At 38.6% G+C, this 16,162-nt stretch overlaps 1 protein-coding gene and 1 long non-coding RNA gene across 5 annotated transcripts in view; one reads left to right on the top strand and one right to left on the bottom strand.

The window, feature by feature from the left end:
* The window catches only part of ppfibp1b (PPFIA binding protein 1b), a 229,520-nt gene that overhangs the window by 152,370 nt on the left and 60,988 nt on the right, over nt 1–16,162 (top strand). For all 3 annotated transcript variants that reach the window (XM_051934515.1, XM_028816186.2, XM_051934519.1), the window contains 4 exons: nt 11,482–11,566; nt 12,728–12,870; nt 14,598–14,716; nt 14,818–14,880. In XM_051934515.1, coding sequence (XP_051790475.1) covers nt 11,482–11,566; nt 12,728–12,870; nt 14,598–14,716; nt 14,818–14,880 — 410 coding nt within the window. The remainder of the gene's footprint in view (nt 1–11,481; nt 11,567–12,727; nt 12,871–14,597; nt 14,717–14,817; nt 14,881–16,162) is intronic.
* The window catches only part of LOC127529785 (uncharacterized), a 31,010-nt gene continuing 29,397 nt past the window's right edge, over nt 14,550–16,162 (bottom strand). Inside the window, exon 3 of one of the 2 annotated variants that reach the window (XR_007936398.1) lies at nt 14,550–14,691. This is a non-coding gene — a long non-coding RNA (uncharacterized LOC127529785). The remainder of the gene's footprint in view (nt 14,692–16,162) is intronic. The other variant, XR_007936396.1, reaches the window with a different exon arrangement.

Raw genomic sequence — 16,162 nt, 5'->3', positions numbered from 1 at the left:
CCCAACCTTTTTGACAGCAAGGACCACTTTATTAGATGCAAATTTTTCCACGGACCGGTTGGGGGGGCGGGGGCAGTTTTATACACAATTTACATAACATTTCTATTATTATTAAAGTTATTAAGTAGTTCGCATACGTTTGCAATCTGAGATTTTTGTTCTTTTTTTGCATATAACAAAGACATATGCTTTACATTTGCCAATCCAACAGATTGCACATCACAAACATTAACACTGCAATCTTTTTTTCGTGTCTGCTGTTTCTATAGGAGGGTGACAATGAGTTAAATTCCAATGGATGTTTTTCAAATGTTGACAAGCAATAAGCAAAAGGAATCAATGAAAACCACAGACAACAAAAACAGCAAAAAAAAAAAACAGTACGAGGAAAGTTCGAAGAAAGAGATTTTTTTACAATGTTTCTGTTTGGGGATCGTTGTGCAAACGTGCACAACTGAGCTGTGACTACAGATCTAACTGCTATGTGGATGATTCGTTCAAGCATTTCAAGGTCACTTCGTTGTAATGAAAGCATCTGTTGAATGTACTTCGTAGTAACGTGATTTCTATAGACTCAAGTCATATGGGGAAACTGTCGGGACCATAAAAATACTTTGTTGTAATAGTCTCTCACCTCGGTCTCTCACCTCTCTCTGCACCGCTGCAAAGCCCCGCCCGCCAAGCAATCTGAAAAGTCTGAGTGAGTTGCCGTTGCCGGCTGTCAGACGGCTGCGGACTGGTAGTGGGCCGCGGACCGGGGGTTGGGGACCCCTGCTGTAGACAAGTGGATAATAGTCATTGAAAAAGTCACACAATTATTAGCATTTCACTATATGGAATCTTATTTTGTTATTTCACAAAGATATAGCCTGCTGCCACTTAGTCTCATCATACATTGTGGGGAACAGCCCGGACACAGACAGTTAGACTTCGTTAAATGCACCACAACACGTTTATTCACAGGACTATTTACAAATATGACGCACACAACCCAGTGCCGCAGCACCAATCACCCCAAAGTCCAGGCCTCTTTCCTCAATGCTTTTCTTCACCGCCTCCACTCCTCTGAGCTCCGTCCTCCTTCCACCCGACTCCAGCCATTGAATGGAGGGATGCGGCCCCTTTTAAGCTCACCCGGACGTGCTCCAGGTGCCTCCCGATAAGCTTCTGCTGGCCCTTTCTGGTGTGGCAGAAGTACCGGCTATACACCCGGAAGCACTCCAGGTGTCCCTGGTAGTCTCCCAAAGCACTTGCAGGTGTGGCCATAGGCATCAGGGCCCCTATAGGGTTGAGCTTCTAAGCTCTGTTATCGTGGTCCCCAAAGCCACCAGGGCGGTTGCTCCCTCGTGGTCTGGAGGAGGCGTAAGACCTCCTCAGGTCCTTTTAGGTGTCCCGGCTGGGTACCACTCCCAGCTGCTTGCCACAACATGCTTTTGCTTCATTGAACAAACTTGTAAAATTTCAATCCTGTAGCAGGAACTGAAAAGACATTATAGGCATACATTGCATAGCAGTAGCACAGAGATGTCATTCCTGCCTCTCAGTGCACAATTTCACATGGAATTTGTAGATTTTTCCCATGTATTTTTGGGTTAATTGGTATCTGTGTGTGTCAGTGGGTTCACTCACTCATAAACATTGTCCTTAGTTATTACTGTATCTCAGCAGGAGTGACTCAGGATACCCTATAAAATTCAATAATTGGTTTGTGGAGCTTCTATCCATTTCATTGTGGTTCTCTCACACTCTCTGCTTTTTTCACTTTCTCAGTTGTTTTTTTTCTTGTCATTCATGCACACAACACACCACGGAAAGTGTTGATCAGCTCTGTAAACTTAATATTGATGTGCCGGTGGCCTGGCTCTTTCAAAAATCTAAGCATCACATACTTGACTTTGAATTGAGTGCCATCTTTAAAACAGCACCTTCTGAATTTCTTGACGTGTCACATTGTTCTTACATTTAGACGGAAGAAAAATGGCCTACTTGTTCTATCAGAACTATTTGCATTGCCATGACATTTTAAATTGCACAAAACAGAAAAGATTACTTACTTCAAATGTCAGTAATTTAAAATTATTTTTGTAAAGTAAGATTGCTTTTGATGATGTGGGTTTCAGGAGAAAAGCAAATTTTTTGATCTTATTAAGGTAGGTAATGGGGAGTGTTGATGTAATGAAAGGCATCCAGCCATAAGAATTACTCCAAAATCTATAAAAGATCAACCCCACATAGAAATGGAAAAAGATGAAGAGGAGAAAGAACACCCGTTTCTGTAAGCATTAAAAGATTGTACATATCCAGACCAACCCTAATAAGAACTATAATGATCCCAAATATAGAATTGTGGATTTATTCCTTGGATTATGATTGCGTATAACATTGATTTTTCTGTGGTGATCTCCTTCAAGAGCTGCTGGCCCGCTTGCTGGGCTTAAAATCTTCTCTGAAATGTTTACCTAACACCAAAGCACCTCTACTCCTCTGTAAGCCCTCATATAGGAAAATCTCTCCAACTTCTAGACCTCAAGTACTGGCACACACATTTTTGTGTAAACTGTTAGCAACACTCGTCATTGCATACATGCCAAAAGAAATCAAGATGGTATAATGGCAATCAAGAGCCCATGTACAGTATTTGTTTAACACTTAAATACTATATTATGATTTTTGCAAACTTCTGCTGATCTAAAAAATTAACTAACTCTGCTAATATATTTGAAAATATTAGAAATTGTTCAATTAGATCAACAGCATATTTTGCACATCATTTAGTGTTTAAGAATACAACGACAACAACATCATTTATTTATATAGCACATTTTCATACAAATAATGCAGCTCAAAGTGCTTTACATGATGAAGAAAGAGAAAAAAGACAAAATAAATAAAAATTAGAATAAGGGAACACTAATTAACATAGAAAAAAAAAGTAAGGTCCGATGGCCAGGGAGGACAGAAGAAACAAAAAAAAAAAAAAAAAAACAAACTCCAGACGGCTGCAGAAAAAAATAAAATCTGCAGGGCTTCCAGGCCACGAGACCACCCAGCCCCCTCTAGGCATTCTACCTAACATAAATGACCTCAATCAGTCCTCATTGTATTCAGGGTTCTCATTACTCCATCAATGTAGGGACATCACGGTGCTTTGATCAGGTGGTAGTGGCACAGGTTGCCACCCCAGAAACCCGGAAAAAGAACAGAAGAGAAAGTAGGGGTTAGAACGGATTTTGAAGCTACCATGAATAATCATAATTAATTGAATATACAGAGCATGAAGCTATGAGAATGCCATGTTAAAGTAATGTGTTTTCAGCAGTTTTTTAAAGTGCTCTACCGTATTAGCCTGGCGAATTCCTATTGGCAAGCAGTTCCAGATTTTAGGTGCATAACAGCAGAAGGCTGCCTCACCGCTTCTTTTAAGTTTAGCTCTTGGAATTCTAAGCAGACACTCATTTGAAGAACTAAGGTTACGATTTGGAATGTTAGGTGTAAGACATTCCGAAATATAAGATGGAGTGAGATTATTTATAGCTTTGTAAACTATAAGCAGGATTTTAAAGTCAATTCTAAATGACACAGGTAACCAATGAAGTGACATCAAAACTGGAGAGGTGTTCTCGGATTTTCTTTTCCTAGTTAAGATTCTAGCAGCTGCATTCTGCAATAGTTGCAATCGATTTATGTCTTTTTTGGGTAGTCCTGAGAGGAGAGCATTGCAGTAATCTAGTCGACTGAAAACAAAAGCGTAGATTAATTTCTCAACATCTTGCAATGTTATAAGGGGTCTAACTTTTGCTATATTTCTTAAGTGGAAAAATGCTGTCCTAGTAATCTGATTAATATGTGATTTAAAATTCAGGTCAGAGTCAATAGTTACTCCTAAACTCCTTACCTCCGTTTGACTTTTAATCCTAATGCATCAAGTTTATTTCTAATAACCTCATTATATCCATTATTGCCAATCACTAAAATTTCAGTTTTCTCTTTATTTAGTTTGAGCAAAGTACTACTCATCCATTCAGAAACACAAGTAAGACAATGTGTCAGTGAATCAAGTGAGTTGGGGTCGTCGGGCGCTATTGATCAATACAGTTGTGTGTCATCAGCATAGCTGTGGTAGCTCACGTTATGCCCCAAGATAATCTGACCTAATGGAAGCATATAAATCGAAAAGAGCAGTGGACCCAGGATAGAGCCTTGTGGAACACCATATAGAATATCATGTGTCTTTGAAGTATAATTACCACAACTTACAAAGAATTTTCTACCTGCCAGGTAGGATTCAAACCAATTTAAGACCCTGCCAGAGAGGCCCACCCATTGACTAAGGCGATTTCTAAGAATATTGTGATCAATGGTATTGAATGCAGCACTCAGATCTAAGAGGATGAGAACAGATAAACGGCCTCTGTCTGCATTTACCCACAAGTCATTTACTACTTTGAGTGCAGTTTCTGTACTGTGATTTGTTCTGGAACCCGACTGAAACTTATCAAGAATAGCATGTTTATTGAGGTGATCATTAAGCTGCATAATGACTGCCTTCTCTAGAATTTTACTTAAGAAAGGCAGGTTAGAAATAGGTCTAAAATTTTCAAAAGCAGAGGAGTCAAGATTATTTTTCTTGAGCAGGGGTTTAACTACAGCAGTCTTAAGACAGTCTGGGAAGACCCCCGTATCTAATGATGAGTTTACTATGTCAAGAATACTATCAATTAGCACGCCGGATACTTCTTTGAAAAAACTTGTTGGCATTGGGTCGAGGATGCAGGTGGAGGGTCTCAGTTGAGAAATTATTTTATATAAATCAGGTAAATCTATCCTGGTGAAAGAATTTAATTTGTTTAAAATGGAGTACCAGGGTGTTTTGTCTTGGTAGAGTAATATGTTGCTCTACTTTCCCCTATTGTATTATAAATAAGTAGCCTTTGTCAAAATGCCTAATCTCACAGACTTACCACTGTTTATAAGGTATTATAGTATATAACTTATCCCCACCTTCCCTTCTATATCTATAACCTCAGGTAATTAGGTGTAGTTAAAAGACAAGCAGGAGTTAAGTTACGCATAAAATAATGTATTATTGATAATAATCATAAATAATAACAATATGCAAAGTACATTTGAATATTGGCAACCATACAACCTGATTAAATGGTGCTGTGTAGTTTCAGGCGGCACACAGACTTGTTAGTTACTTAATAATGTGTCTAATTAAAGCATCATTCAGCTTTCTTCAGAACAGGCTGCATTGCCTGCCTCAATATGGCTGCCAAGTTGTGCTCACCATTGTGTTGTCGTCTTCAGTTTATGGTGTGATGATCTTCATCAGTTTGGTAGGAGAGATGCTTCTTCATCATATGTTGGTTAGTAAGAGAGAGAGAATGTGGTTGAACAAGCAGATTTATAGATTCTCTGTCCAACCCCTACAGCCAATAGGACATCATGGTACTTAAAAGCTTCTGATAGAAGCCAATTCCAAACAGCCATGCTTCAGACCAATGGGGCAAAGAAAATCTTAACACCTGCCATCCCCCAAAACCACATGTTAAAGTACAGCTTAGCTTCCTTGCGGGGGTTGAAAGACTTTAGCAGAGAAACACTCGTCAAACTGGTTTAAGGCACATTCCCCCCCCATCCCCATCTCTGTCTTAAATTTCAAAAAGACCCATTCCTAAAGGGGGGGGGAGGTAAACACTCACTAATGTAACACTAAATTACATTGCTTTTCCTAAATTACAAATAAAGACATACAAAATATTTATCAAGTTATATGCAAAATCTCACAACACTCCACCCGGATAAATGTTTTGTACAATGTCTTTATAAACAGTCTTAATTGTTTAAAGAGTCTGTTGCATAACTTGTGGTTTGGTTTGCAGTATTTGCTCTCCCAGTTTTAAAAGTTGTGCGTGACCATTTGTCCATTACATATCTTCTTTATTTCAAAGACAATCTGTAGAACGTGGATCTGCTCCTGATGACTTGTATTTGCTCCAGCTTGCTTCAGCTGTTTGTTTAGCTTTCTGCAGTCTTCAAATGTCATCAGATCTGGTGGTTCAAAATGAGACAAATCCACACCTTCCACTAAGCTAACCGTACTATAATTTAAGTCTATTGTGTGAATTCCTAAAACTGATCTTTGTTCTTTTCTGGTTTTTATGTCTAACTGCTAATTAGACCCTTGTCCCAAACTATCTGCTTAAGCATATGCAGCTGTACAATAAACATCAAAATTTGAAAGATAATATACCACAGGTGCCAGTACAACCACTTCTGCCCAAGTGAGAGCACATGTGCCACTGCATAAACTGTTCACAAACCAACATCTGTGGCCCCTCTTCACACATTTGTGGTTGAATTAGTTGCCTCTTCCCATCAGCCTTTACCAGTATAGGCTGGCATCACCACCATGAGACATCACAGCTATGCAACTCATCATTCCCGCTGTAGGCCACCCCTAGAGTTGTTTGCTCACCATGTGCATACTCGTTGTGCTAAACACCTCGGTTCAGAATTGGCCCACTGGTCCTCTGCTTGTATCACAGCTGACAACCTCAGCAGGGCTTCCGTATTTTCCCAATTAGACTATTCCCAATTAGACTATACCTAAATATGGAGCCCATATGACTTGCAAATGTACCAGCTGCACCTACTTTCCTGAAAAGTTCACCAATTTGCTCAGTATACCACTCATTAATAATAGTATTAATTATATTAATTATCCCACTTAATTAATACCCAGAATGTATACTTTATGATTCCAAAATGAATCCCCTTATTTTGGCATTCCTAACTGGTTTGTTCAGTTTCCACCCCTTAGAATATAAATTTGCTGCAGTAATGAACAAACCTTACCTTTTAAACTATAGCTGTTCTGACTAGCCTTATTATTGCATGGCTTGTGGACTTGTTACTCACTTAAACCCCAGAAAGTGTCTTTTTCTTGCTGTCTCTTCAGTTCTTCTCCATGTCTTTGTCTTTAGTCTTTGCTTGTTGTCTTTTCCTCTTTCTTTTTTTCATTCCACTATGTAGGCAGGTCTGCAAAATGGAAGGTGACAAAGCAATTTCTGTCCATCTCATCTTCTTGGTTGTTAACCTGGTGCCAACACTCAAACTTTGCTTCCAGGCGTTCATTGGAACAGCTTGGCCACACTGCCACTCTGCTCCAATGTGTTAATGATAACCTGATCTCCTGCATGGATTTTACTCTGCTAATTGCCTTCACTATTAATTACCTGCACCAACCCAAAGTCCATAAAACCTTACAATAGAAGTAGCACTATTGCAAAAGGCCAGAAAATTGAAACAGAAATAACTGTTTTCCCTTTCCTGTTTTTCTGCACTACCCTTCTATTTTTTTTTCATTGCCTGTGTGTCCTTTTTTATTTTATGGTAACTGCTACCTGAAAGTGTGGGCTAAAACCTCTCCAAAATCCTAGTGCTAGATCCAGCATCTCTCCTAAAACTGACCTCTGTTCTTTACCCAAGACCAGCTCACTTTTCTCCATTTTATTGCCTGGAGATTCATAGGCGGTCTTTTTAAACAACTGGTCATTCAGGTTTCGAATTACTGAACCTAAGTGTGTGTGCTTTTTAATTGCTGACTGGCCTAGCAGAGCTGTTAGGACTTTCACCACACCCCTGTGCATTCAAGACTTGCTGCCCGAGTTTTCAAACCTTCCTGCTGCACCATCCCCCATCCTTTGTCCTTTGGCTTGTCCTGATCCATTCAAACCAAATCCTAAACTGGTGCACTTTCTTTCCAACTCAACCATTCTTGCACTAGCACATTCAGACCTTTCACACACAAGCACTCGAATTTCTTTTATTTCCACTGTTGCTTGTTTAAATTCCACACTTTCTTCACTCAATATGCCATTATCCATTTCATGCCCTCTAGTCAACAATTGCCATTCACACTCACCAGCTTCTCTACCTTCTATCTGATTTCTTTGTCCTAAATCAAATTTCAATGCAGCACTGGTTACCTTTCCTAACAGTGGTGAAATATCTATCAGTGTAGCATGTTCTTTAAATAATAGACAGACCTCAGAATCACATGGAGATTGTGGTGCAGTGGAGAATAATGGAAGGTAACACCCTTTCTGTTTTCCCTTCCTTTCATGCCTCTACTTTTCTTCACACTCACATTCCCACTCTTTTTCAGAGCACTCATCTATCTCATGTAAGTCACCTACCCATGTTTTAGGGTTCCAGTCAGATCCGGTTACTACTACCCTAACTTTCACGATGGGTGGTTTTCTCTCCTTGTTTCCCCTGCTTTCTGTGCTTTCCACTTCAGCAGTGGGTGTTCTACATGCTAACACTTCACAATTTTCACACCAACTGTTATGTCTTTCAAAACTTTCACACAACATTCCATTTTCACTTTCATTCACTTTGCTATTTTCTTTCTTATATCGATCTTCCTTATTACCAATAATACAAGCTAGTAAACCTCTTATAATAGCAGCTGTCTTCTTTAAACCAGATTTCTGTTTTACTAATTTTAATCCTTCCAGCCCCCTTCCATTTTGTGGAATGCTCAGCTCAGCTTCTGCTTTCTTTCCTGCACTACAGGTTTCCATTTCCTAGCTTTGGCATGCTTGCTTCTGCCACTCCACTGCAAAATGGCTGACTTTAATATAAATTTAGGCATTTCTGAGTCTACAATTTTACTCTAATACAATTTGTCAACTTCGTTATGGGTTGGCCTACTTTTGCCCCTGTAAGCAAACATACACGTACATACACACAGATCCTAAACGAATAAGTGCCGTATGAATGACACACGCATGTCCCATCACTCCCTAGCACTTTAATTAGAGACTCACTACTACCAGCTCTAACAAACATGCGGGTGTCCTCGTGACACACATAAAGTCTCTACACTTTGTTGGTTATATTCCATTCAGCAACCAAACAATGTTTACTTCCACCGCATTTGTACACTGGATGCCCTAAAATTCACATACATACACACACATATACTGTACATCAACAGTATTTGCAAACAGGGTGCAAAACATGGTTACTCCCAAAATCCTGCCGGACTACGCCAATTGTTTTGTCTTGGTAGAGTAATATATATTGCTCTACTTTTCCATATTGTATTATTAATGAGTAGCCTTTGTCAGAATGCCTAATCTCACAGACTTACCACTGTTTATAAGTTATATACTATAATACCTTATAAACAGTGGTAAGTCTGTGAGAGTAGGCATTCTGACAAAAGCTACTTATTAATAATACAATAGGGGAAAGTAGAGCAATATATATTACTCTACCGAGACAAAACACGGGGTTGAAGTGGTTCAGTATTGGGGAGATGTACTACATTATTTCTAATATCATTAATTTTTTTGATTAAAAAATAAAGCAAAAGCCTCACAAGTTTCACTGGAAGTATTTTGGAGGCACTCCATTGAGTAACCTGGATTTAGCAGACGATCAGTCAATAGAGAATAAGACTCTGGGATTACTAGCATTGTTATTTATAATTGTAGAGAACAAGACGGACTATGTTGTTGTATTCTGTTATAATGAACCTTCAATATTTCATAGTGGATAGTTAGTTTAGTTTTCCTCCATTTACGCTCAGCTCTCCGGCATGTTCTCTTAAGATCAGGCACTCTTTGGGTCTTCCACGGTATAACAGTACTAGAAGATTTTTTTAACTATCTTTTCAGGTGCAACTATGTCAGCAGCAGCTCTCACCTTAATATTAAAATTTTCCACCTTACTATTTACATTATTCTCACAATTGTAGTAAGCACTACAAATAGACTGGTTGCTTAAATTGTTTGTAAATTTTGAAGCTGCTGATGAGTTAAAGAAGCGTTTTTTAACAATATGCTTCTCGTGAATATTTTCTATCATTATTTCTATGTTAAATAGTAACAGAAAATGATCTGATAGACCAATATCAATGATCTGCTTCACATCAACTTTTAGTCCTTTGGTAATTACTAAGTCTAATGTATGACCTGCTTTATGTGTAGGCTGACTAATGTACTGGCTCAAATCAAAGGAGTCCAGGAGGTTCATGAATTCTTTTACTTTCGGGTCACACTGATTATCAATATGAAAGTTAAAGTCACCGACTATTAGGAGTGTGTCATAGTTCGTAATTACAATTGACCCCAAGTCTGAGAATTCCTCAAAGACGCATTGTATTTAGGAGGCCTATACACGGATAATACTAGAAACTGAGAAACTCCATGAATAACAACGGCAAGATACTCAAAGAACTTGAATTTGCCAAAGCCGACATCTTTACACTTTAACCGGCTCGAGTAAGTGTTTGGTAAGCCGCCACCTTTCTTTCCTTGGCGATCCGCATGAGCAAAGCTGCAATTTGGAGGCGCTCATTCGATTAAAACAGCCACACCATCTGAGCTAAACCACGTTTCACTTAGTGCAATAAAATCAATTTTCCTGTCACTAATAAGATCGTTGATGGAAAACGTCTTGTTGGTTAATGCTCTAAAATTTTATAGAGCCATATTTAATGTTTCGGAAGAGCAGAACTGAATTGTATGTGCGTTATGGGTATTTGAGATAGAAATTAAGTTATTTTTATTAGCGCCGCTCTGTGCGTATTTTTTATTTAATCCTATAATCATTTTTAATGCATTGTTCATCTAGAGGTGTAATTATAATTTAATTATTTGTATTTATGCCGCACTGCCTAGATTTTTTATGTGCACTAAAGTTAGTTATTAGAGTGTTAATGTAGTGCACTTTTGAGGAAGATTTTCTTACCGAAATATCACAAGCATAACGGAAGGGGTTAGAAGTAAAAATAGAGAGTCAAGTGAGACGAATTACCTTCGCGATGTTTTTGGAGCGGACCCGGGCACCGAATCTATTTGGATGCAGACCATCCCGCTTAAAGAAACGTGGCCTCTCCCAGAAGAGGTCCCAGTTGTCTGTGAACCCGATGTTTTGACTCTTGCAGAAGACTTCCAAAGAATACTTCCAAAATATAGCAACCAGCGGAGGCAAAGGCACCCAGGATGGCTCAGCAGCATAACCCTTTTTAGTGTCTCTGTGTACTGGATCTTGACATCTCACAGACTTGACACTATAGGCAAGTCCTAGTGATGCTCTCAGAATCTCACTGGCAGCGAGTGTCTTTGCATTGGATGCTGCTAGCTACCCCTACTAAATAAACGCAAAATAGCTCATTATATTTGGTTATATGAATTAAGTCACTTCAAGATTTATGCAAAACAAAAAGACCAGTACTGCTTTCCACTGCACACTACACTGTTGGTCCAAATGATTAATTTTCTCTTGAAAATACTGTATACATATATATCATCATATAATCAATCTGTTTCTTTGTAAATTTACTAGACTTTCTGGCTGTCAGCATCTGCATTGAAAATATTTTGATATTCTGTATATGTGTGTATGTATATCAATCAGAATTTTACAGTTGTATTCAGATTTGTATTCTGCTTGTTTCAGGACCGAAAAATTGAAGATCTTAGGCAATCACTGAACAGGTATAAGAAGGTGCAAGATATGGTAATATCTGCTCAAGTAAAAAAAGGTAAAGTGTTTAGTATAGTTAGCACTTCAATTTATTTTACAACATTTCCAGCATTTGTTTTACAAAATATACTGTCCATATTAGTGCTGCTGACTTACAGCTACACTAAATGGGGATTGAATGCGAATTTGTTCCACGCAGGTGTGTACAGGTCACACATTCACTCTCATTCTCTTTATGCTTGGATTTTCTTCACTTCTCAAAGGTGCACATGTTAGGTTAGCTGGCAACTGTAAATTAGTGCTTCGTGAGCAAGGGAATTTCATGGCCTTTGTTTGGTAAGTGTGCCCTGTGATGGACTTGTGCCCCAACTAGCATTGGTCGTTACCTCAATCCTAATGCTGTTGGCTCTGCCTCATTTTGACTAAAGTTGAATTAAGTGGCTGGAGAATTGGATGGAAGGATAGATGTTATTTAAGTAAGGGAGTAGAACAGCTAACAGTTGGTTAGCTAACCTGGCTGCTCTGCAGCTCTGGGAGACTGGATTCAAATCCTTGCCTTCTCCCAGTCTTTGTAGATTTGCATGATTTGTTAATTGTCATTGTTGAACTGGTTCCAGGCTCCTAATGCAGCGTGCAGCTTCACCCTGATCTTAAAATTTGATTAATCAGTGTCACAAAATTAAATGTAATAATTTTTTATTGAACATATTGTGAGTCATAGACAAAAAAAAAAGTGTGATTCGGGATAAGGACTTATTTTTTAGTCTTTGTTTTCATCTGCCTGTAGACTAGAAAACTTCACACTTTGACTGAAACAGTGTAAGATAGACAGATGTTGTGAAATTAAAATAATGCTAAAGAGTAATATGTAAGAAACAGCCTCGTGTTCTTGAGCCTGATAGGTTTGCCACTGCTCAGAGAAACTTACTTTTAAAGATTACAAATAAACACCAAGCTGGATATAGAACCAGTGATAATGATAATTATTCTGGTAACACAGGCTTCTTAAATATTTGCATTAGTTTTGGTGCACTACAGTTAAAAACCATCAAACACTGTCCTTTAGCATGTATCTTAGCCCAAAAACATCAAGTCTGTTAGTATCCTAATTATTTCTATAGACTAAAAGCTCTCTATTGGTTGAATTGACTACCTACAAGTAAACTGATCATAGGATTAATGACTATTGTCAAAGTGTTTGTGTGTTAATCTCTTACAGAGAAACTTAAAAGTGATAGTGAAGAAAGTCAAAGTGATAGTTCTGCATCAGTTTCTACAGCCATTTCAGTTGCTGTAGAGTCAGAGAAATCTCCCTCACCAGCAAGAACAAATGAAGAAATTTACTTAAAAACAGCTGAAGAGGTATACTGATTTCTCTTTTTCAAGCATTTTTTTTTCAGTTTTACTTTTAATGTTTAGTATCATCTTCGTCAAGTGTAGGTTAATTGCAGCAGTTCAGGGATGTCTGTCCAAACTGTGTGTTTTTTGTTGCACATTTTCAGAATACTAAAGTTCAGTCCCATCATACTTCAGCATTCTAAGACATCACCAGCCTAGTGGTAAAAGTGAACAGTGCACTGCAGCTGGCGGTGTGTGTTTTTCACAATTAAAACATTATAGTTGGGTTAAATTAAGCAACTGGCAGCTACATTTGAAATGGTGAATTCTAAGTAAACAACATGCTATCTTACCTAGTTAAAAAAGGGTGCAAAAGAATTCCTCTTAAGCAAGGTCTTTTTGGTGTTGATAACAAGGAAATGCAAGAGATCCCTGTTTCTGTAGGTACGTAAATGTGACTAACTACACTGACACCATTCCAGCAGACCCACATACATAGTACAGTAGATAAGTAGAACTTTATTTGTCCCTGGGGGAAATTTGGCATAGGCAACAATACTTCTCTAAGTACAACTTGCTGTTGCTATGACATGTAGTGATGGCAATTGTCAAAACGATGACAAGATACAGCAGCTATTTTAGCTTTTTACTTTATCTCACTGTCACATCTTGTATTAAGTTTCTCTCTCTTTCTTCTTGTCATTCCATACCTGAACATATTTATTTTACCTATTTGACTAATACATGAGGAGAAGAAAGACACTGTAACCCGAATATTTAAAGTTCATGTAGTGGAGCAACTAAGGGGGCCAAACTTTAAGGGAGGGGAGACCCTGTTGGTGTAGCCTTCTCAGCGGTAGACTGGAGTGGTAGGTCTAATGCTAAGGATCTCTGGTGTCTGGAAGGTTGCCGGTTTGAATCCTGTTATTGCCAGAAGGGATCCTACACTGTTGGGCCCTTGAGCCAAGGCCCTTAACCTGAAAATTGCTCCAGGGGTGCTGTACAATGGCTGACCCTGCAGTTTGACCCTCCCAAAGGTTATGTGACAAGACAGTTTCCCATCAGGGATTAACAAAGTATATCAAAGTATATCTTTAGGTCTCTTAAATACACAAGCAGCTTTTGTGTCAAACTTTTAGCATTGATTCATTGTCAATATTTCTGGGTATCAGATTTTTTGTTAGTGGTTATTACGTGAAGTATCCAGCAAACCTGTTCTCAGTGAATTTCAGTACGATTTACTGAGAATCATCATGGGAGTTAAAATTTAGATCATTATTTTTCTGGAACTTTTTGGGTTTAGTATTAAAGAATACACAATCATGTTAGTAGCCAAGACAAACCAGGCCAAACATGGAAAATTAGTTGTATTTCTTTACTTTCTGTATCTGGTTCATGTACTCATTAAATGTATTCATTAATAAATTTAGTCTGTTTTTGACATCTGTTTTTATTTTGGGTTTGTCTGTTCACTTTGTCATAAAGGTTGTAAAATTAATTTAGACACTCACCAGTAAAATGGGAAAACAGCCTGTTCACTGACAGAAACAAATATTGAATATATGTGATGTGTACTAATTTATTTTTGACCATCCAGGAAGGGTACCCTAAAATGATATACTACCTTTTGCAGGGTAATATCTAGATTTACACATCTAGCATTTTTTAATTTGTTCTTCCTTCATGTTGCAGTTGGCTAGTTACACAGCTTGACTGGGTTGACATCATTTTTTTTTTGTGCTTGTCATAAGGTTCCTCTTCAGATTCACAGAAGTGTCCTGCAGGTTTCAATACCAGTTTTATCATCCACACCCAAGGCTTCCAGTGAAGATGAATTGAATCAGTCTACAAATAAAGAGCAGGAGTTTAGGTATCATCATTAGCTAACTTTTAAGGTCCTCCTATTATTCAAATGTTATAGCCATCACATTGCACTATTGTGCACTAATTTTTACATTCTTTTGTATGCAGTGAAATAACATCCCCAGATATCATTTCCATAATTCAAGAAACTCGTTTGTGTGATAGTCCTGTGTGAGTATTAAACAGTAATGTTCCTTATTGTTTCCTGTACTTAATATCAGCTTGCAGCAAGCTCTGTGTAATTGTGTATTTTTTGTTTTTGAACTTGGGAAGCCTTGTATTTAGAGTCAGGTGCTGCATGTAATGGAGCTAAACATTGCATTGCATTTATACCTCTAGCTTTTGATGGCAACAATAAAGTAGATGTAAAAATGTGTAGGTATATATATATACAGTAATCCCTCCTCTATCGCAGGGGTTGCGTTCCAGACTCCCCCGCGAAAGGTGAAAATCCGCGAAGTAGAATCCATATGTTTATATGGTTATTTTTATATTCTCATGCTTGGGTCACAGATTTGCACAGAAACACAGGAGGTTGTAGAGAGACAGGAACTTTATTCAAACACTGCAAACAAACATTTGTCTCTTTTTCAAAAGTTTAAACTGTGCTCCATGACAAGACGGAGATGACAGTTCCGTCTCACAATTAAAAGAATGCAAACATATCTTCCTCTTCAAAGGAGTGCGCGTCAGGAGCAGAGAATGTCAGAGAGAGAGAGAAAAAAAGCAAACAAAACTCAATAGGGCTGTTTGGCTTTTAAGTATGCGAAGCACCGCCGGACAAAGCAGCTGCAAGGATGTACAATGTAAAGGTAGTCTTTCAGCATTTTTTAGAGGAGCGTCCGTATCCTCTAGGCCAGTGTGCGAACAGCCCCTCTGCTCACACCCCCTCCATCAGGAGCAGAGAATGTCAGAGAGAGAGAGGGGGAGAGAGAGACAGAGAAAAACCAACAATCAAAAATCAATAAGTGCTGTTTGATCTTTTAAGTATGCGAAGCACCGTGCGGGAAGCATATCGCTTGACAAAGCAGCCATATGTAAGCCCAGCAAGGAAGAGAGCAATGTGAAGATAATCTTTCAGCGTTTTTTGAGGAGCGGCCGTATCCTCTAGGGGTGCGAACAGCCCCCGTGCTCACAATATATTTGAGGAGTTTTATTTAATACGTAATACGCGCTCTGGTTGGGTAGCTTCTCAGCCATCTGCCAATAGCGTCCCTTGTATGAAATCAACTGTGCAAACCAACTGAGGAAGCATGTACGAGAAATTAAAAGACCCATTGTCCGCAGAAATCCGCGAACCAGCAAAAAATCCGCGATATATATTTAAATATGCTTACATATAAAATCCACGATAGAGTGAAGCCACAAAAGTCGAAGCGCGATATAGCGAGGGATTACTGTATATGTATGTGAGTGAGAATTTTTGTGCATGTGACAATACAGCAATACCTCA

Source organism: Erpetoichthys calabaricus, chromosome 1 (assembly GCF_900747795.2).
Source record: "Erpetoichthys calabaricus chromosome 1, fErpCal1.3, whole genome shotgun sequence".
Taxonomy (NCBI): domain Eukaryota; kingdom Metazoa; phylum Chordata; class Cladistia; order Polypteriformes; family Polypteridae; genus Erpetoichthys; species Erpetoichthys calabaricus.
Note: the sequence above shows the minus strand (reverse complement) of the source record. Positions and strands in the feature narration are given on the sequence as shown.